Genomic DNA, 23715 nt, shown 5'->3' with positions numbered 1-23715 from the left:
CGGAGATCCCCTCTCCTTCCTCCGTCCGGCTCCCGGCGTCTCCTGCTCTGGTCTGTGATCGAGCAGACCAGAGCAGAAGATCACCAAAAACACTGATCTGTTCTATGTCCTATACATAGAACAGATCAGTATTAGCAATCATGGTATTGCTATGAATAGTCCCCTATGGGGACTATTCAAGTGTAAAAAAAAATGTAAAAAAATATAAAAGTAAAAAAAAAGTGAAAAATCCCCTCCCCCAATAAAAAAGTTAAACGTCCGTTTTTCCTATTTTACCCCCAAAAAGCGTAAAAAATTTTTTTATAGACATATTTGGTATCGCCGTGTGCGTAAAATAAAATAAAATGTTAATGATCCCGTACGGTGAACGAAAAAAAAAAAAAAAAAAGTCCCAAATTCCTACTTTTTTAATACATTTTATAAAAAAAAAAATTATAAAAAATTAATTAAAAGTTTTTTATATGCAAATGTGGTATAAAAAAAAAGTACAGATCATGGCGCAAAAAATGAGCCCCCATACCGCCGCTTATACGGAAAAATAAAAAAGTTAGAGGTCATCAAAATAAAGGGATTATAAACGTATTAATTTGGTTAAAAAGTTTGTGATTTTTTTTAAGCGCAACAATAATATAAAAGTACGTAATAATGGGTATCATTTTAATCGTATTGACCCTCAGAATAAAGAACACACGTCATTTTTACCGTAAATTGTACGGCGTGAAAACAAAACCTTCCAAAATTAGCAAAATTGCGTTTTTCGTTTTAATTTCCCCCCAAAAATAGTGTTTTTTGGTTGCGCCATACATTTTATGATATAATAAGTGATGTCATTACAAAGGACAACTGGTCGCGCAAAAATCAAGCCCTCATACTAGTCTGTGAGTTATGATTTTTAGAAGGCGAGGAGGAAAAAATGAAAACGTAAAAATTAAATTGTCTGAGTCCTTAAGGCCAAAATGGGCTGAGTCCTTAAAGGGTTAAACAGCAGCAGGCCCCTCTGCAGACATTAGTAGCAGCCCCTTCCTTGCAGACAGCTCACCTGCGGCTGTCCTCTGTCGGGTGCTGCCCGTCCGCATCATGGTGTCCTATGGAGGAGCATGTGACATATACGTCACTCTGCTTCCTCCGTAGCGTTACGCTGGGCACAGGGGAGGAGGTGGAGTGACGTGTGTGTCCAATGCTCCTCCATGGAACACTATGATGCGGACGGGAGGATGGGAGAACGGGGCAGCGGAGCAGCAGCATGTATTGGACATGGTATCGGGGACATTAAACGAGTCCCTGATACCATGCAAATTGATAGTATCGGCCCCGATACAGATACTAGTATCGGTATAGGGACATCCCTAATTTTTACAAATTTTTAGTTCCCACAGGGCAGTGTTCAAAAGTGTGTCTCCAGCTGTTGCAAAACTACAACTCCCCAACAACTGGAGACACACTGTTTGGAAAGAATTGCCATAGGCAATGACTATTAGATGCAATAGTTTGATTACAGACACTGATCAATGCGCTATAGCCCAACAATGATCAATGTTATTGGTGCTCCATTACTACAGGCTGCTAAGACTGCCTGCATTATTGGACGAGAAGAACTGCCTCCCTAATGCGGGTGTCCTGATCCCGACCTAACGTGGGTGTCTGGGACTGGAGACGTGCAGTCACTCCACGCCCCCTAATGACGTAATTCAACGCCCCCTGCATTCATGTCTATGGGAGGGGGCGTGACAGCCACCACGCCCCCTCCCATAGACATGAATGGAGCTTAGGCTATACGCTGACCGCAGTGTGACGTTCCAAGCCTAAGAAGCAGGGAGGCGAGCTGTGACAGAGGAACGGCACACCGATACCAGCGCAGTGGGGGAACGTAGGAAGGTGAGTAAATTTTTTTAGATTTTTCAGCCCGGTCACAGGGAAAGTTAAACGTTTTGTGCCGCATTTCTCCTTTAGCCTGTTGGGGACAGAGGGCATATGGATACGCCCCCGCATCCCAGGACTTAAGGACAGAGGGTGTACCTGTACGCCCTGCGCATTTCTGACCACCACCGCTCGCTGGGCGGTGATCGGACCGGGATGACTGCTGATATCTATCAGCAGGCATTCCGTGGCAATGCCTAGGGGGGTCCTGAGACCCCCATGTCAGCGATTTGCGGCTATCCGGGCCAATCGGGTCACTGGTGACTTGATAGCCTGCAAAATAAGAATGATAGGAGCTGTCAGAGACTGCTCCGACCATCCTAAAGGATAGGAGCGAGGTGGCAGTGTTGCCACCTCCTCCTATCCCCTACCATTGGTCGGTCAGTACGACCACCAATGGCAGTTGGGGGTGGGAGAGGTTAATTTCCCCCGCTCTGCCCACCGATCGAAGTCCGGGCAGAGCGGGGGGGGGGGGGGGGAGTAACGCGAGCGGCGAGGGAGGGAGCATGGCCGAGTGTGTAGTGGTCTCTAAACTGTGGTCCTCCAGATGTTGCAAAACTACAACTTTCAGCATGCACTGACTGTCTGGGCATGCTGGGAGTTGTGGTTTTTCAACATTTGAAGTGGCACAGTTTGGAGACCACTATATGGTGGTCTCCAAACTGTAACCCTCCAGATGTTGCAAAACTACAATTCCCAGCATGCCCAGACAGTCAGGGATGCTGGGCATGTAGTTCTGCAATATCTGGCCCTTCATATGTTGCAGAACAACAACTCCCAGCATGTCTGGACAGTATGGGCATGCTTTGAGTTGTAGTTTTGCAACATCTGGAGGGCTACAGTTGGAGACCACTACTTAGCGGTCTCCAAACTGTTCTTCCCCAGTTGTTGCATAACTACAACTCCTAGCATGCCCAGACTGTCCAGGCATGCTGGGAGTTGTAGTTCTGCAACATCTGAAGGGCCAGATATTACAGAACTACACGCTCAGCATCCCTGACTGTCTGGGCATGCTGGGAATTGAAGTTTTGCAACAGCTGTAGGCACGCTGGTTGGGAAACACTGAGCTAGAGTCTGTTTCCTAACTCAGTGATTCCAACCCGTGTGCCTCCAGCTGTTGCAAAACAACAACTCCCAGCATGTACGGTCTGTCAGTGCACTCTGGGAGTTGTAGTTTTGCCACAGCTGAAGGTTTGGGGCGCCCCCCCTCCCATGTGAATGTACAGGGTACATTCAAACAGCCGGGTTTACAGTGAGTTTCTTTCTACAAGTTTGAGCTGCGGCAAATTTTCCGCCACAGTTCAAACTTCCAGCGGAAAACTCACTGTGAACCCCCACCTGTGTGAATGTATCCTAAAAACACTACACTAAAAAATAATAAAAAGTGAAACACTACATATACACCCCATTACACGTCCCCCCCCACAATAAAAATGAAAAACATCTCATACGGCAGTGTTTCCTAAACGGTGCCTCCAGCTGTTGCAAAACAACTACTCCCAGTATTGCCGGACAGCCATAAACTTGCAACAGCTGGAGGCACCCTCTTTGGGAAACACTGCCGTAGGGTTTTGGTGGAGACCAGCCCCATCCTTGTATCCGGGTATCCCCTATTGCAAAGTCCTAATTTAGCCCTCAAATGCGCATGGCACTCTCTCACTTCAGAGCCCTGTCGTATTTCAAGGCAACTGTTTAGGGTCACATATGGGTTATTTCCGTACTCAGGAGAAATTGTATTACAAATTTTTTTTTTTGGGGGGGGGGGGGATTTTTCTCCTTTTACCCCTTATGAAAAGGAAAAGTTAGGGGCTACACCAGCATGTTAGTGTAAAAAATAAAAATTTTTACACTAACATGCTGGAGTAGACCCATACTTTTCATTTTCACAAGAGTTAAAAGGAGAAAAAATTTGTAACGCAATTCCTCCCGAGAACGGAACTACCCCATATGTGGACGCAAAGTGCTCAAGGAGTGAGAGAGCGCCATGTACATTTGAGGTCTAAATTGGTGATTTGCACAGGGGTGGCTAGTGGTTACAGCGGTTCTGACATAAACACAAAAGAAAAAATACCCACGTGACCCCATTTTGGAAACTAGACCCCTCATGGAATGTAGCAAGGGGTATAGTGAGCCTTAACACCCCAAAGGTGTTTGACGAATTTTCGTTAAAGTTGGATGTGAAAATAAAAACATTTTCTTTTCCCTCCTGAAATGCTGGTGTTACCCTAAATTTTTCATGTTCACAAGGGGTAATAGGAAAAAAGCCTCCCAAAATTTGTAATCCCATATGTGGATGTAAAGTGCTCTGCAGGCGAACTACAATGCTAAGAAGAGAAGGGGCGCCATTGGGCTTTTGGAGAGCGAATTAGGCTGGAATTGAAGGCCATGTGTGTTAACAAAGCCAGAACAGTGGACCCCCCCACATGTGACCCCATATTGGAAACTACTCCCCTCATGTAATGTAATAAGGGGTGTAGTGAGCATTCACACCCCACAGGTGTCTGACAGATTTTTGGAACAGTGGTCCGTTTCAATGAAAAATAAAATTTTTCATTTGCACAACCCACTGTTCCAAAGATCTGTCAAACACCAGTGGGGTGTAAATGCTCATTGTACCCCTTATTACATTCCGTGAGGGGTGTAGTTTCCAAAATGGGGTCACATGGGGGGGGGGGGGGTCGGTCCACTGTTCTGGCACCATGGGGGCTTTGTAAACGCACATGGCCCCCGACTTCCATTCCAACCAAATTCTCTCTTCAAAGGCTCCTTTCCTTCTGAGCATTGTAGTTCGCCTGCAGAGCACTTTACATCCACATATGGGGTATTTTCATACTCAGAAGAAATGGGGGTACAAATTTTTGGGGGCTTTTTCTCCTATTATGCCTTTTTTTTACGTCCCATTTTGAGGAAAGTTCGTCAATCACCTGTGGGGTGTTAAGGCTCCCTTTACCTCTTGTTACCTTCCTTGAGGGGTGTAATTTTCAAAATGGCATGCCATGTTTTTTTTTTTACTGTTCCGACATCATGGGGGCTTCCTAAATGCGACATGCCCTCCAAAAACCCTTCTGAGCCCTCTAGTGCATCCACAGAGCACTTTACATGCACATATGAAGTATTTCCTTACTCAAGAGAAATGGGGTTACAAATTTTGGGGGGGCATTTTCTCCTATTACTCCTTGTGAAAATGAAAAGTTTGGGGTAACATCAGCATTTTAGTTTTAAAAATCTAATTTTTCATTTTCACATTCGACTTTAATGAAAGTTTGTCAATCACCTGTAGGGTATACTGACTCAATTTACCCCTTGTTACGTTCCTTGAGGGGTGTAGTTTCCAAAATAGTATAGTATACCTAAAAGACACTTTGTTACATATAATGCTGCTGCAGTTGGCCATATGCAGTAAGTACTACTGAAATACTTCTGTTAACCTGTATTATTTTTTTTAAATACCGGTACTAGTCAGTTTTAGCAATTACACCCTCATTGCTAAATAGCTAAAACTGGCAAGTATTAAATGATATTATTATGGCTCTATCTAGGTTTGTCAGCACGAATCATGTCCTGGTAGTTACATAACAATAGGCAATTTTCGAATATAACACATTATCTTCCAGGGTGCATGAAGCCTAAAAAGGCTGAAGCTATTCTTGGATAGGTTGTCCATTTTTGCTATATAGTTAGATTTGCATAATACTGTCGCAGATACTTGGGGGGGGGGGGGGGGGGGGTTGTGGGTGGACTTATTAATATGTGTCTGTGTGCAGCCACATACTTTTTTTTTGTTTTTTTGCTGTGTTTTGGCCTTATGTGTGCCGAGTTTATCAAAATGGCGCACAGACTTTCATAAGTTTTCATAAATGAAAAATCATCTTAGAACTAAGAGATGTAGGATGCAACCTTTCTAAGGGAAGGCAGAAGTAGTATGAATTTGCGTTTTTTTAACATTTGCTAATTATTTTTGAAAGGGCGGAAAATTCTAGTGCAAATAGTAAATGTGTAAAATAAATCCGCCAAATGACAGCCAAAGAAGTGGCAGGAATGCATTCATAAATCTCTCCCTATGTATTTTTTTTTAAAACAAATATTTACCTAGATACATTGGAGCATGTAATATTAACATAATTGTACCTTTACAAGTGGGATAATAGCTCTTAGGTCATGATCAGACACAAGCACTTCAGCACTGCCTCTTACACCTGCTGTGGCTGCACCACCACCTGGAACTTCCAGCTGGAAAGTAATTCTTCGTGAAACAGCAAAGCCTACAGAGACATTGCTCACAAGAAAATCCAAAAGAGCAACAACTGGAGGGAACCTAAAAAAAAAAAAGATGCAGTTGACACTAGTGATTAGAAATAGGGAAAAAAACATACTATAAAAGTTAAAATAGAGGATAAATAAGGAACAAAATGATATGCAAACTCTGAAACCTTTAACCTAAAGACGACAAAGGTACTTAGTCGGGGTGCATGAAGCACGCTGACATGCTGTGAGTTATCAGCAGCCGGGACTTACCTCTAATGTTAGGCATCAGCAAACTCCTAGATACCAGGCATTTACCACTCACATTGTTAAAGGAGTACTCCGGTGGAAAACTTTTTTTTTTTTTTTTTTAAATGAACTTGTGCCAGAAAGTTAAACAGATTTGTAAATTACTTCTATTAAAAAAATCTTTACCCTTTCAGTACATTTAAATGAAAACTGTCAGCTTACTTCCCCCGCACTAACCAGCGGTACTGGCTGGTAGTGTGGAGGACGCTGATCAGTTTGATGCTTACAGTACCCTGATCCGCCCAGCCGTTCAGCCGTAATCTTCTATTTGCGGAATATGCTAATAAGGTGCTAACTTGCACCGTCCGGGCTAACTGGCACTTTAGCGTTTTTGGCCGCAGCGCTGCCCAGCTCATCAATATTATTCCCCTCCCTCCGCCTCTCCCTCTTCATTACAGAGTGGGGAGAAGAGGGAGAGGCGGAGGGAGGAGAGGAATATTGATGAGCTGGGCGGCGCTGCGGCCAAAAACACTGACGTCAGAGTGCCAGTAGCCCGGCCGATGCAAGTTAGCACCTAATTAGCATATACCGAAAATAGAAGATATCGGCCGAACGGCGGGGCAGATCTGGGCACAGTAAGCATCAAACTGATCAGTGTCCCCCGCACTACCAGCCAGTACCGCTGGTTAGTTCTGGGGAAGTAAGCGGACAGTTATCCTTTAAGCAGCTGTATGCTACAGAGGAAATCATTTTCTTTTTGAATTTTTTTTATGTCTTGTCCACAGTGCTCTCTGCTGACACCTGATGCCCGTATCAGGTACTGTCCAGAGCAGCATAGGTTTACTATGGGGATTTTCTCCTGCTCTGGACAGTTCCTGATACGGGCATAAGGTGTCAGCAGAGAGCACTGTGGACAAGACAAAAAAGAAATTCAAAAAGAAAAAATTTCCTCTGTAGCATACAGCTTCTAAAAAGTACTGGAAGGGTAAAGATTTTTTAATAGAAGTAATTTACAAAAAAAAAAAAAAATGTTTTCCACCGTTTTAAAAACTTTAGATGCCTCAATCAACTTTGATCACAGCATCTAAAGTGGTAAAAATAAAAAAAAATCACTGATGATATTGCATAGTATTGAACAGTGTTTGCAATCGAAACATTGCATGTAGTAGTCCCTCCTTTGGGGACCAAAAATAGTGAAACAAAAATGAGTTAATAAATGTGAAAAAGCCCCTCCCATGATAAAAGTTGAAAACACCCCCTTTTAACCATTTAACACCTTAAAGGACGAAGGGCGTACAGGTAAGCCCTGCATCCTGGTACTTAAGGAACGAGGGGGTACCTGTACGTCCTTGTCCCGTTAGCGTGGTTTGAAGTGTGCTCACGAGCTGAGCACGCTTCATACCCTGTGGGTCCCAGTTGCTATGAGAAGCCAAGACCCACGGTTAATGTTAGTCATCAACGATCGGGCCAATGCCCGGCATTAACCCATTAGACGCCGCAATCAAAGTTCATTGCGGCAACTAAATGTGGGGATTAAAGTGCCGATTAGCTCAGCGGAGCTGATCAGGACATGCCCAGCAAAATTGCGGGTCTTGATCAGCAGGAGTGGACTGCGGGAGGGCCCTTACTTGACTCCTTGCTGTCCGACCGATGCTCTAGCCAGCCATGGCAGGCAAGAGCAGCAGAGCAGATAACACTGATCAATGCAGAGGCATTGAACAGTGTATGCAATCATAAGACTGTATGCTATAGCCCCCTATGTGGGCAAAAAAAAAAAGTGTAACGTGTAAAAAAAAAAAAAAAAAAAAAAGTTTATAAAAGTGAATTAACCCCTTCCCTAACAAAAGTTTGGATCACGCCATTTCCCATTTTTTAAATAAAATAATGAAATTAAAAAATAAAGAATCATATGTGGTACCGCTACGTGCATAAATGCCCGAACTATTAAAATATAGGGTTAGTTAAACTGCACGGTCGATGGTTGTGCATTTTTCATCACTTTATATATCATAAAAATTTTATAAAAAGCGATCAAAAAGTCCCATCAAAACAATAATGGTACCGATAAAATACATTTGCCCTCATATAGCCTGGTATGGGGAAAAAGAAAAAGTTATAGTGGTCAGAAGAGGACATTTTTTAAGGGGTACTCCGGTGCTTAGACATCTAATCCCCTATCCAAAGGATAGGGGATAAGATGCCTGATCGCGGGAGTCCCGCCGCTGGGGACCCCCCGTGATCTTGCACGCGGCACCCCGTTTGTAATCAGTCCCCAGAGCATGTTCGCTACCGGTCTGATTAACGGCGACCACAGGGCCGACGGCGTGTGACGTCACGCCTCCGCCCCCTTGTGACATCACGCTCCGGCCCTCAATGCAAGCCTACGGGAGGGGGCGTGATAGGTATCACGCCCTCTCCCGTAGGCTTGCATTGAGGGACAGAGCGTGACGTCACACGGGGGCGGAGGCGTGACGTAATTTTTTTTTAAGTAGTAAAATTAAATAAAACTTACATAAATTGGATATCTTTGTAACTGTATGGACCTATAGAACAAAAATGAGGTGTGATTTTTTTTTTCCGAAAAGTGCACTGCGTAGAAAGGGAAGCCCCCTAAAGTTACAAAATGCAGGCGAGAGAATAAAAGAAAAATTTCTCCAGACTTGGCGCCTTTACCCTTAAAATTGTAGATTTATTCAATAAAAGATCCAGACAGGTATTAAAAGGCACTGAACATAAGTCTGGAGACATTTTTCTTTTATTCTCTCACCTGCATCTCTCTACCTCGGCCGAAATCCTTTGCAAATCGGGTCTCCAGGGATGCCTACCCGCTCCTGATACACGCTGCAACAGATGTTATGCTCTTAGCATAACCTACATCGGTGAGCATAACTAATCTGCCCTAATAAAATTACACCTTTTATGTCAGATATAATGCACTAGGATGCGCTCCTGTTTTTTCTTTTTTTTTTTTGCATCTTCAGTTCATCTAAAGTTACAAAATGGCGTTTAGTTTTTTTTTTTTTCAATTTCACCCCACAAATAATTTTTTTTTTTTTTTTTTTAGTTTCGCCATAGATTTTGTGGTGAAATGATTGATGTCATTGTAAAGTACAATTGGTGATGCAATTAACAAGCCCTTATATGGGTCTGTAGGTGCAAAATTGAAAGGGGAGAAGGAAAAACTAAAATTCCTTCGCCCTTTGGTCCTTAAGGCCAAAATGGGCTTTGTCCTAAAGTGGTTAAATAAAATAATGTAAACAAAAATAAATAAACATATTTGATATTGTCGCATGTGGAAATGTCTAAATGATTAAAAAAAAACAAGGTGAAGACATAACAAAATACCAACATCCAGAATTGCTGATTTTTGTTCACTTCATATACCAGAAAAAAATTAATTAACTGCGAAAAAAAAAGTCCAATCAACACAAAAATAGTACCAATAAAGACTTTAGATCACAACAAAAAAATAAGCCCTCATACACACAGTGTTAAAGGGGTAAAAATAGGACAATTTTACAAATACAAATTTTCTTACAAAAAGTTATAATTTTTTAAAAGTAGTGAAATAAAAACAATACCTATAACAATAGCGATGACAATAACGATAATATGTCAGTTTATATGTAACGCACACTGCATAAAAACAACACAGGTTTACTTCAGGGAGATCATGTCAAACTAATCTTACTGATTTAGGTAATTAGGTCATTATTCCAGAAGATTTGAAGATAGAGCAGCAGGAAATACTAGCAGAATGCTATAGGGAGAGGTATTAGCAGTAGAAAGTGGGAAGTGCTCATGCCGCTGTACAGAACACTGGTGAGACCTCACTTGGAGTATTGCACTGGAGACCGTATCTCCAAAAGGATATAGATATTTTGGAGAGAGTTCAAAGAAGAGCTACTAAACTAGTACATGGATTGCAGGATAAAACTTACCAGGGAATGCTAAAGGTCCTTAACATATATAGCTTGGAAGAAAGAGGAGACAGAGGGGGTATAATAGAAACTTTTAAATACATAAAGATAATTAAGGCTGCTTTAACACTATAAAGTTACATAGTTACATAGTTAGTATGGTTGAAAAAAGACATACGTCCATCAAGTCCAACCAGGGAATTGAAGTGAAGGGTGTAAGGGGATAAGGGGAAGGGATGTAGTTTTATAATTCTGCATAAGCATTAATGTTATTTTGTTCCAGGAATGTATCTAACCCTGTTTTAAAGCTGTTAATTGTTCCTGAGGTAGACCGTTCTATAAATTCACAGTCCTCACGCTAAAGAAGGCGTGTCGCCCCTTTAGACTATACCTTTTCTTCTCCAGACGGAGGGAGTGCCCCCTCGTCCTTTGGGGGGGTTTAAGCTGGAACAGTTTTTCTCCATATTTTTTGTATGGGCCATTTATATACTTATATACGTTTATCATATCCCACCTTAACCCCTTAAGGACCAATGCAAATAAACCTGTACGCCCCTGAAAGACCAGGCCTGTTTTTTCAAATCGGGGATGTCTGTCTTTATTAGAGAATAACTCTGGTAACGTTTTGCCAATCACGATAATTCTGACATTGTTTTTTTGTCACAAGTTGTCCTTCATGTACATAGTAAAAGTAAGCCGATATCATTTGTAGTTTTTTTTTACAATGCAAAAAATCATGAAATTTTTACAAAAAATTAAGATTTTTTGCTATTTTAACACTAATTGGTTGCATATATTTATACTTACTGCCCAAATAGTTTATGAAACTTATACTTTCAGATGTCTACTTTATTTTGACGTCCTTTTTTAGTTTTTAATTAACATTTTAAATTAGTTAGAAGCCTAACAATTTAACTTGAAATTTTGAAAATTTGAAAAGTATATCTTTTTTTATGTGCTATGCAAGGTTTGCAGAAATTAAAAGGTAGTAGAACATAGGAACACCCCCCCAAATGACCCCATTTTAAAAACTAGACCCCTCAAGGTATTCGCTAGGGGGTACAGTGAGTATTTTAACACCATAGTTTTCTGGCAGGAATTATTACAAAGTCAGTGTTAAAAATTCGAAAATTGCAATTTTTCACAAATGCATCATTTGGGGGGCATATTTTTTGTACATCACTTCTGATATTGAAAGAAATGCACCCTATATTTTATTTAGCTGCTTGTCCCATGTTCGGAAATACCCCCGCTTTGGCCATATATGGTTCCTTGGCCGCGTGGTAGGACTCAGAAGGAGAGGAGCGCCATTTGGCTTTCAGGGCAGAACAGTACCCCCACCCCCACAAGTGACCCCATTTATATACCGCACCCCTACAAGTTATTGGCTGGTCGGCTGGCAGTATAACGCGTCTGTCTGTGACAGTTAAGGCTCCTGATGGATATATCCGCCATGTTGTGGGAATAAGCACCCGCTCATGGCGAATATATCCATCACTGCTGCGGCTGGGTAGCTCAGTGTGTCCGCTCATGACTGCTGGCGGAAAATCCGCCGCTATGAGTGGACACACAAAGCTACCCAGCCGCAGCAGCGAGCTCATTACCGTGACTGGTGCATAATGTGTAGGATCACGTGGCGGACATCCGCAGCATATTACATGCTGCGGATGTCCGCCAATGCGATCCTACACATTATGCTTTTTTTTTTTTTTTTTTTTTATTAGATTCATTTAATAAATGTATTTTTAATATATATATTTTTTTTTACACTTTTATTACATTTTTATTTATTTTTACACTTTTATTTCTTTATTTATTTTTACACTTTTTAATGCTTTGGAATACTTAGTATTCCAAAGCATTGCAGTTATATGCCGCCTGCCAGTTTTCACTAGCAGGCAGCATATTTCACTAGCAGGCAATACCCAGGGCAGACCTGGGGGTCTTTGTAGGACCCCCCGGCTGCCCAGGTATGCAACAGCACCCCGCGATGCTCCGGGGTGCTGCAGGAGAGACACAGGGAGCTCCCTCCCTCTGTCAGAACTCCTTACAGCGCGCGGTCACTTCTGACCGCGGCTGTAGGGGTTAAACTGTCGGGAGTGAAGTGAACTTCACTCCCGGCAGTGCGGCCACACACAGCACCCCGCGATCGCGCTGCGGGGTGCTGCAGAGGAGACAGAGGGAGCCCCCTCCCTCTGTCAGAACTCCTTACAGCGCGCGGTTACTTCTGACCGCGGCTGTAAGAGTTAAACTGTCGGGAGTGAAGTGAACTTCACTCCCGGCAGTGCGGCAGGTCCCGGCCAGCCGCGGCCACACACAGCACCCCGCGATCGCGATGCGGGGTGCTGCAGAGGAGACAGAGGGAGCTCCCTCCCTCTGTCATAACACTTACAGCCCGCGGTCACTTCCGACCGCGGCTGTAAGGGTTAAAACTGCCGGGACCGAAGTTTACTTCGGTCCTGGCAGTGCAGCAGGGTCCCGGCTGTGTGATACAGCCGAGTCCCTGCCGCGATCTCGTGGGTGCACTGGGCAGCACCCACGAGAAGAATGGACGAGTATAGACGTCCAGGTGCGGGAACGCCCGCCAACCTGGACGTCTATACTCGTCCATGGTCGTTATCGAGTTAAAAGTCTCTTCTCAAGACTAAACAATTGTAACTCCTTTAATCGCTCCTCATAGCTAAGATGTTCCATGCCCCATATTAGTTTAGTCGCGCGTCTCTGCACCCTTTCCAACTCTGCAGTGTCCCTTTTATGAACAGGCGACAAAAACTGAACTGCATATTCCAGGTGAGGCTGTACCAATGCTTTATAAAGGGGGAGTATTATGTCCCTGTCCCTTGAGTCCATGCCTCTTTTTATACATGACAATATCCTGCCGGCTTTGGAAGCAGCAGCCTGACATTGCATGCTATTCTGTAGTCTGTGATCTACAAGTACACCCAGATCCTTCTCTACCAGTGACTCTGCCAGTGTAATCCCCCCTAAGACATACGACGCATGCAGGTTATTAGTACCCAGATGCATAACTTTACATTTATCCACATTGAACCTCATTTGCCAAGTGGATGCCCAGACACTTAGTCTATCCAAGTCATCTTGTAACTTATGCACATCCTCTATAGACTGTACCGTGCTACAAAGCTTGGTGTCATCTGCAAAGATAGAAACAGAGCTGTTAATACCATCCTCTATATCATTGATAAATAAATTAAACAGCAGCGGGCCCAGTACTGAACCTTGGGGTTCACCCGTTAATAATCAGCCATTATAATGTATTGTTAACAGACGGATGCTAACGGCTGAATAATGTCTGTCCAAATAACGGGCATATTCATCTGTTAAGACCCGTTATAACACCCGTCATATACAGACGTTTTAACACCTCTGCCTACAGACTCCCACAGCCAGGACTACTACTACTCCCATCATGGAACAGACTTGTTTCCATGATGGGAGTAGTAGTTCCCGGCTGCGGGAGTCTGCTGGTGGCTGGGGAGGTTACATTAGTGTTTGTACTACATCCCCCAACATGGAACAGAGTCTGTTCCATGATGGGGGTTGTAGTACAGGGGCTGAGGGATTGATTGCACCGGGTCTCACTTTAGACACCCGATCCGATCATTAGTTATTAAGCAGGGGAGCAGGCGGCATGTACCGCAACCCTGCAATGTACACAATGCATTTTTTACTTTCAATTTTAAATTCCCCGCTGGGAGCCCTGAATGGCCGGTACTGAGGAGCCATTCAGGGATCCCAGCGGGGTTTTTAAAATGGATAATGTGAGGGGACATATGTATATTAAAAGTGTTGTTTGGGGGGGGGGCATAGAGCGCTATATATCTAGCTCCCAGCGCATTAAAGGGGTACTCCGGTGCAAACCTTTTTCTTTTAAATCAACTGGTGGCAGAAAGGTAAACATATTTGTAAATTACTTCTAATAAAAAATCTTAATCCTTCCTGTACTTATTAGCTGCTGAATACTACTGGGGGCTGCAGAGTATGGAGCGGGCACGAGTCCGGAGCCCGCTCCATACAAAATACAGAGCACCGCATGCTGGATACTAGCGGCGGTGATGCATCAGCGGCTCCCGGCTACTGAAATCAGCCGGGGGTCGCAGAGTACGGAGCGGGCACGAGTCGGAGCCCGCTCCATACACCCAGAGCGCCGCCGCATCAGATCCGGCCTGCCCGGCTCCTCAAATGTGGAACTTGTATCTCCTGATGCCCGGGACATGCTGTTCTGGGCGTCAGGAGATACAAATTCCACATCCCTAAAAGAATCGATTCAAAAATATATTGAATCGATTCAGTATCGCCAAATGAAAAAATCGCGATAATCGCGCAAATCGATTTTTTCTTACAACCCTAGCTATGAATGAATAGTATATCTGTCAGCATCATCGGATATCACAGATATCACATATAGCGCTGCACAAATGCTCTATATGTGACAAGTATATCTGTCAGCAGCGCATCCAGCAGCCGCCCGGCCGATGATCAGGATCATCTGGCCGGGGGCTGCTTGAATGCGTTCTGATAGATATACCATTCACATATAGCACTGCAATGAAAAAATAAGACAAATGCACTGGCGGGGTCGCATTATGCGCTGGCGGGTGGTATAGATGTATACATATAAATGTGCTGGCAGGGGTCATATTACAGTGCTGGCAGGGGTCATTTTTTATTAATGTGCTGGCGGGGGTATATATTTTAATTAATATGCCGGCAGGAGGCATATTATAAATGCGCTGGGGGGCTAGCTATATAGCGCTCTATGAGCCCCCCCACCCCCCCCCCGCAGCGCTACATATCTTGCCCCAGCCACAACACTTTAATATACATATGTCCCCTCACAATGTTCATTTTAAAAAACCCGCTGAGAGCCTTGATTGGCTCCTCAGCACCTGCCATTCAGGGCTCCCAGCAGGGAATTTAAAAATGAAAGTAAAAAATACATCGTGATCGCAGGGTTGCGGACCATGCTGCCTGCATCCTTCTGATCGCATCGGGTGTCAGAAGTGAGACCCGGTGTGATCAATCCCTCAGCCCCTGTCCTACAACCCCCATCATGGAACAGTCTGTTCCATGATGGGGGTAGTAGTACAAACACTAATGTAACCTCCCCAGCCACCGGCAAACTCCTGCAGTGGGGAATTACTACTCCCATCATGGAAACAAGTCTGTTCCATGATGGGAGTAGTAGTAGTCCCTCAGCACTGCAGGAATCTGCTGATGTCACCTCTTCTGAGCATGCTATGTAAAATTAATGTCCGTTATAAAATAACGGGCATTAACGGATGTATTTACTAATGTCCCTCGGCCATAGACTTCAATGCTAAAAATAACGTTCATTAATTTACCCGTTTCTTGTGACGGGCGAAAAATTAGTGCATGTCCCATTATTTCTCCCGTCCCAACTAACGTCCATTAGTCATGACGGGCTATAACGGGTGATAACAGGTAAACGAAAAAACCCATTGACTTGAATGGGGTTGTTTAATGGGCATTAATAATTATTTTTCAAATGTATGTTTATTAATGGGTGAACTTCATAATGTGAAAGCAGCCTAACATGGTAAAGGAGGAGAGTATATTTAACCACTTAAGGACTCTTAACTATTTTATATTTTCATCCACAGACTAGTTTGAGGGCTTGTTTTTTGCGCGACCAGTTGTCCGTTGTAATGCAATCACTCACTTTAGCATAAAATTTATGGCGCAACCAAGAAAATACTATTTGTGTTTTTAAAAAGAAAACCACAATTTTGCTAATTTTGGAAGGTTTTGTTTTCACGCCGTACAATTTACGGTAAAAATGACATGTGTTCTTGAATCTTTGGGTCAATACGATTAAAATGATACCCATGATAACTTACTTTTCTATCACTGTTGCGCTTAAAATCTCACTATTTTGGAGATCTATAACTTTTTCATTTTTCTGTATAAGCGGTGGTATGAGGGCTCATTTTTTGCGCTGTGATCTGTACTTTTTATTGATACCATATTTGCTGATATAAAACTTAATACATTTTTTATACATTTTTGGGGGAATAAAATGTTATTAAAAAAGCAGCATTTTTGGACTTTGTTTTATTTTTATGTTCACGCCATTCACCGTACGGTATTATTAACATTATATTTTCATAGTTCTGATATTTACGCACGCGGCGATACCAAATATGTATATACATTTTTTTAATTATTATTTATTTTATTTTTTTTTACACTTTTTGGGGGTGAGGGAGGTTTTCAATTTATGACACCATATATTTATTCTGTAGGTCCATATGATTAAAATGATACCCAACTTTTATAGTTTTTTTATTATTATTATTATTTTTTTTTTTATTTTATTTATTTTTTTTTTTTTTTTACACTTTTTGGGGGTGAGGGAGGTTTTCAAATTTTTTTTACACTTTAATAGTCCCAATAGGGGACTATTTATGGCAATCATTCGATTGCTAGTACCGTTCAGTGCTATGCATAGGGCATAACACTGATTAGTGTTATCGGTCATCTTCTGCTCTGGTCTGCAGAGCAGAAGGAAGGCAGCAGAGGCAGGTGAGGGGACCTCTGTCTGCCGTTCTGGATGATCGGATCACCGCGGCAGCGCTGCGGGCGATCCCATCATCCATTTTAGTGACCGCAATGCTGCAGATGCCATGATCTATATTGATCACGGCATCTGAGGGGTTAATGGCAGACGTCATTCATTGCAATCGCAGATGTCCTCCATTACCTTCAGGTCCCTGGCTGCTATCAGCAGCCGGGACCTGCCACGCATGACCCGAGCATTGCTCCTATGCTCGCGGTTATGTATAGGACTTAAATGTACGTCCTGGTGCGTTAAGTACCACCTCATTTACGTCCTGCGTCGTTTAGGGGTTAAAAAGATGAAAAACTAACACAAGTGGACATTGTTTTAACCCCTTAAGGACTTTTTTTCCCCAGATTTTAGCACTTTCATTCTTTCCTCCTCACCTTTTAAAAATCATAAAATGACACCATATATTTATTCTGTAGGTCCATATGATTAAAATGATAACCAACTTTTATAGGTTTGATTTTGTTTTACTACTGTTAAATAATTATAACTTTTTGCACGAAAACTAGTACGTTTAAAAATGTTATCTTCTTACCCCCATAACTTTTCTTATTTTTCCACAAATGGGGTAGTATGAGGACTCATTTTTTGCGCCGTGATCTGAAGTTTTTATCGGTACCATTTTTGTTTTGATGGGACTTTTTGATGTCTTTTAAAAATTTTTTTTAGGGTATACACAGTGACCAAAAATACGCAATTTTGGACTTTGGAATTTTTTTTACGTATACGCCACTGACCATGCAGCTTAATTAACATTATATTTTTATAGTTCAGACATTTACGCAGCGATACCACATGTTAATATTTATATGTTTACATTTTTTTTTATGGGAAAAGGGGGGTGATTCAAACTTTAGGGAAAGGGTTAAATCCCTTTTTCTTTTTTTACACATTTATACAGGGAATATAACATGCAATCTTCTGATTGCATACACTGTTCAATACTATGCCATAGCATAGCATTGATCAGGGTTATCAGCACTCTGCTGCTCCAGTCTGGATCTCAGGCATGGCGCAATAGAGCGACAATCGGATGGTGAGGAGGAAGGTAGGGTCTTCTCAGCTGATCGGGACACCGCGGTGGTCCCGATCAGCTCCGCTGAGCTGCCGGGAAGCATTTATACAGGCCATCACTGTGATCGGTGATGTCTGGTATTATCCACGGGTCCCGGCTGTTGATAGACCCGCTATGACCTGCTCTTGACCCCACGTCATAGCACTGGAGCGCGTGCAGGGCGTACAGGTATGCCCTGCATCCTTAACAGGTTAAATTAGAGGGGCACAGGTTTACTAGTAATATCAGGAAGTATTACTTTACTGAGATAGTAGTGGATGCATGGAATAGCGTTCTTGTAGAAGTGGTAGCTGCAAATACAGTGAAAGTTAAGCATGCGTAGGATAGGCTTTCCTTCATATATAACATTCTTCGTAGTATTCAGAATATTGGGCAGGCTGGATGGGCCAAATGGTTATCTGCCGACACATTCTAGGTTTCTATTATAAAGTACACACCTAAATAAAACAAGCCCTCCTATGGCCCTGAAGACAGAACATTGAAGGACTTATGGCTAGTAAAAGATGGGGGAGAAAAAAAGGTGTATTGCAAAAAAATAAAAATAAATAAATTAGTTCCTGTGTGTCCTCTTCATGGTGCACAACTATTTTTCATTGTCTCCATTTCCCGTGGTGTGACCCAAGCTGGGCTGTTTGCCAGTAGTACTCTCACCTGGACTACATTTCCCTTACTTCTCTGGAAAATTACAGGATAGCACCTTCGTTCAAGCCCTGCTCCTGTTTGCCATGCCTGTATGACTTGAAAGGAGAAATTATGAACACACACAGAGAATGCATCACCTAGAATGCAAGTATTCTGGCACACAAATTTTTTGCGCAACCTGCACCTTGTAACTTTTTACTTTTTCTTCTGCCAACATTTTTACAGAAAGTGGTTGGTGCTTAATGGACATAGTCTCCCTCGGCCAGAGAAATTCAACAAAGCTTGTGCCAGAAATTGGCATAAGTTAGGCTGGGTTCACATCACGTTTTTTTGGGAAAAAGTAAACCGAATGCATTTTTAAACTGTATACTGTTTTTAAAAGTGCATACAGTTCCGTCCGTTTTTATAAAAAAAAAAAAAAACAAACATAAGTTTTTGATAATTTTGTCTATTTTTAATGGGAGGGGTGTTGGGTGGGGACTTTAGGATGCAAATGCGCATGTGCAAAGTAAAAACCGTATACGGTTTCCTGTATGGAACTGTATACATGTGCGTTTCCCATTGACGTCTATGTTTAAAAAAAAAAAAACTTATGCGGTTGCTCACCGGTTTTTAAACCGGAGTCAAAACCGTGGTTGACCACGTTTTTGTCTCCGGTTTAAAAACCGTACTGCAACCGCAGTACGGTGAGGGGGGTGTCACCAAGGTGCTAAGTGAGCAGGAAGTAAAAAAAAAACTTCAGGAAAGGGGTAACATGAAAAAAGCAGGCATAGTCAAAACAATAATGAAGAAAGAAAACAAAATGATCCAGCACTTGACGAAATCCACAGCTTTATTAGATCCTCTATAAAAAAAGCATGGCAACACACAATTCACAAGGTATGTGTAATCATAACGCGTTTCGAGCGGATGAGCTCTTTGTCAAAAGATACGTTCTATCGTAACCAGCACAGCTAAATAGGTGGTACTCCAGGTTTGTTGCATTGATTAAAATGACTCCAACATCGGAGTTCCAATAGTTATAACAAAGGGTTAAAACCAAAGACAGAACTTTAGATCCAGTTTCAAGCAACCCGGTTTTGTTGATCAAATATGCAACATATTTGCAAAGAAAATATTGAGCAACAAAATAACCATGATGGGAAACAATAGATGATGGAATCAGGAATCTGAAAACATTTGGTGCAATATGTATATGAATATATCTTAGCAGAAAAAATGTGATGTATGAATATTGTTGCAAAGAAACACAAGGTGTGACGCACCGAATACATGTGAGAATGAATATTGGGAATGATCTGTAATGAGTTGGTGGATGTCAGGAACAATATTCCAAGATATGGTATATGTATATAGGGAAAATAGGGAAAATATGTGAAAGCTTTTACACATGGACAATTATTGAAATAATATTAAATATACCGGTATGTGATAAATATTCACTATTTATTTTGTCCATGGGTAAGAGTAAATTGTGAGTAATATGAATAATATGTAATGAGTTAGTGGATGTCAGGGAATAATATTAATTCCAACATATGATATATGTATATGGAAAAAAGACATGAAAACTTATGCACATGGACAAGTATTATAACAATATTAAATATATGTAGTAAGTATTCACTATTATTATGTCCATGTGTAAAATTATTACTGACTCGTCCTATTCATAAAGATGAAGTTAATAATGAAAAAGAAATTCCTTTCTTAGGTTCAAACCATGGGGAATTCTGGAGTTTAACCCGTTCAGGACCCATGACGTAACATTACGTCCCGACACCCTGGGTCTTAAGGACCCATGACATACAGTTACGTCATGGGCAGTTCCGGTCCCCGCCGTGCGCCGGGCAGAGATTGGACCGGGATGCCTGCTGAAATCATTCAGCAGGCATCCCGTGCAAATGCCCAGGGGGGTCATCAGACCCCCCCCCCCATGTCTGCGATTGCGGCAAATCACAAGTGAATTCACACTTGCGATTTGCGCGATTCCGGGTCATTACGGGTCTATAGTGACCCGGTGATCCGGAATGTAAGGGGGATCGCGGGTGTCTAAGACACCCAGGATCCCCCTGAAGCGATAGGAGTGAGTTGGCACGGATGCCACCCCTCCTATCCCTGCTATTGGTGGTCTAGACACGACCACCAATAGCAGATCGGGGGCGAGGGGGGATTTACTTTCGTTTTCCCCGTCCTGCCCTCCCACAAAAGGCGGGGCAGGACGGGGAAACTATGGGGACCGGCGCCGAAGATCCACTTACCGATTCGGGCGGGCGACGGAGGCTGCAGGCGACGGAGATCGGCGGGCGGCGATGACGTGCGGCTGGATCCGACGGAAGCCGGTGAGTTGCCTAGCAACATCTGGAGGGTACAGTTTGAGACCATTATACAGTGGTCTCTAACTGTAGCCCTCCAGATGTTGCAAAACTACAACTCCCAGCATGCCCAGACAGCTGTTTGGGCATGCTGGAATATGTAGTTTTGCAACAGCTGGAGGGCTACAGTTTGAGACCACTATATAGTGGTCCCTAAACTGTAGCCCTCCAGATCTTGCAAAACTACAACTCCTAGCATTCCCAAACAACTGTTTGCTATCAGGGCATGCTGGGAATTGTAGTTTTGCAACAGCTGGAGGACCACAGTTTGGAGATCACTTTGCAGTGTTCTCTAAAACTGTAGCCCTCCAGATGTTGCAAAACTGCAAATCCCAGCATGTCCAAACAGCAATCAGCTGCCTCGTCATGCTGGGAGTTGTAGTTGCGTACCTCCAGCTATTGCATAACTACTTCTCCCAGCATGCCCGTCGGCGATCAGTACATGCTGGGAGTTGTAGTTTTGCAAAAGCTGGAGGCACACTGGTTAGAAAATGCTGAGTTAGGTAACAGAACCTAACTGAAGGTTTTCCAACCAGTGTGCCTCCAGCTGTTGCAAAAGTACAACTCCCAGCATGCACGGTCTGTCAGTACATGCTGGGAGTTGTAGTTTTGAAACAGCTGGAGGTTTGCCCTCCCCCCCCCCATGTGAACGTAAAGGGTACATTCACACGGGCAGGCTTACAGTAAGTTTCCTGCTTCAAGTTTGGGCTGCGGCAAATTTTTCGCCGCAGCTCAAACTCCTAGTGGGAAACTCACCATAACACGCCAGTGCGAATGTACCCTAAAAACACTACACTACACTAACACATAATAAAGAGTAAAACACTACATATACACCTCCTTACACTGTCCCCCCAATAAAAATGAAAACCGTATTGTATGGCAGTGTTTCCAAAGCGGAGCCTCCAGCTGTTGCAAAACAACAACTCCCAGCATTTCCGGACAACCACTGACTGTCCAGGCATGCTGGGAATTTAGCAACAGCTGGAGGCACCCTGTTTGGGAATCACTGGCGTAGAATACCCCTATGTCCACCCCTATGCGATCCCTAATTTAGTCCTCAAATGCGCATGGCGCTCTCTCACTTCAGAGCATTGTCGTATTTCAAGGAAACAGTTTAGGGCCACATATGGGGTATCTCCGAACTCGGGAGAAATTGCACTACAAAAATCGGGGCTTGTTAGTGTAAAAAAATAAAAAAAATTTACACTAACATGCTGGTGTTGCCCTATACTTTTTATTTTCACAAGGGTTAAAAGGAAAAAAAGACCCCCAAAATTTGTAACGCAATTTCTCCTGAGTACAGAAATACCCCAGATGTAGGCGTAAAATGCTCTGTGGGCGCACAACAAGGCTCAGGAGTGAGAGCACACTATGTACATTTGAGGCCTAAATTGGTGATTTGCACAGGGGTGGCTGATTTTACAGCGGTTCTGACATAAACGCAAAAATATAAATACCCACATGTGACCCCATTTTGGAAACTACACCCCTTATGTAATGTAATAAGGGGTACAATGAGCATTTATGCCCCACAGGTGTCTGACAGATTTTTGGAACAGTGGTCCGTGAAAATGAAAAATTAAATTTTTCATTTGCACAGCCCACTGTTCCAAAGATCTGTCAAACGCCAGTGGGGTGTAAATACTCACTGCACCCCTTATTAAATTCTGTGAGGGGTGTAGTTTCCAAAATAGGGTCACATGTGGGGGGGGGTCCACTGTTCTGGCACCACGGGGGGCTTTGTAAACGCACATGGCCCCTGACTTCCATTCCAAACCATTTTTTTCCCAAAAGCTCAAGGGCGCTCCTTTTCTGAGCATTTTAGTGCGCCAGCAGAGCACTTTATTCCTTGTTACGTTCCTCAAGGGGTCTAGTTTCCAAAATTGTATGCCATGTGTTTTTTTTTTTTGCTGTTCTGGCACCATAGGGGCTTCCTAAATGCGACATGCCCCCCGAGCAAAATTTGCTCTCAAAAAGCCAAATATGACTCCTTCTCTTCTGAGCATTGTAGTTCACTCGTAGTGCACTTCAGGTCAACTTATGGGGTACCTCCATACTCAGAAGAGATGGGGTTTCTGCTATTAACCCTTGCAAAAATGTGAAATTTTGGGGGAAACACATTTTAGTGAAAAAAAATATTTTTTTTACATATGCAAAAGTCGTGAAACACCTGTGGGGTATTAAGGCTCACTTTATTCCTTGTTACGTTCATCAAGGGGTCTAGTTTCCAAAATTGTATGGCATGTGTTTTTTTTTTTGCTGTTCTGGCACCATAGGGGCTTCCTAAAGGCAACATGCTCCCCAAAAACCATTTCAGAAAAACTTACTCTCCAAAATACCCTTGTTGCTCCTTCGCTTCTGAGCCCCCTACTGCGCCCGCCGAACAATTTACATAGGCATATGAGGTATGTGCTTACTCGAGAGAAATTGGGCTACAAACATAAGTATAAATTTTCTCCTTTTACCCCTTGTAAAAATTCAAAAATTGGGTCTACAAGAACATGCAAGTGTAAAAAATGAAGATTGTGAATTTTCTCCTTCACTTTGCTGCTATTCCTGTGAAATACCTAAAGGGTTAAAATGCTGACTGAATGTCATTATGAATACTTTAGGGGGTGCAGTTTTTATAATGGGGTAATTTGTGGGGTATTTCTAATATGAAGACCCTTCAAATCCACTTCA

At 42.8% G+C, this 23715-nt stretch overlaps 1 protein-coding gene across 1 annotated transcript in view; it reads right to left on the bottom strand.

Annotated features, from left to right (window-relative positions):
- The window catches only part of LOC130282692 (transmembrane protein 132A-like), a 311553-nt gene that overhangs the window by 71878 nt on the left and 215960 nt on the right, over nucleotides 1-23715 (bottom strand). The window contains exon 6 of the mRNA XM_056531203.1: nucleotides 6046-6232. Within this exon, the coding sequence (XP_056387178.1) occupies nucleotides 6046-6232 (187 nt within the window). The remainder of the gene's footprint in view (nucleotides 1-6045; nucleotides 6233-23715) is intronic.

The sequence above is a fragment of the Hyla sarda genome, chromosome 7 (assembly GCF_029499605.1).
Source record: "Hyla sarda isolate aHylSar1 chromosome 7, aHylSar1.hap1, whole genome shotgun sequence".
Taxonomy (NCBI): domain Eukaryota; kingdom Metazoa; phylum Chordata; class Amphibia; order Anura; family Hylidae; genus Hyla; species Hyla sarda.
The sequence above is the reverse complement of the archived record's forward strand: the minus strand, read 5'-3'. Positions and strand labels throughout refer to the sequence as shown.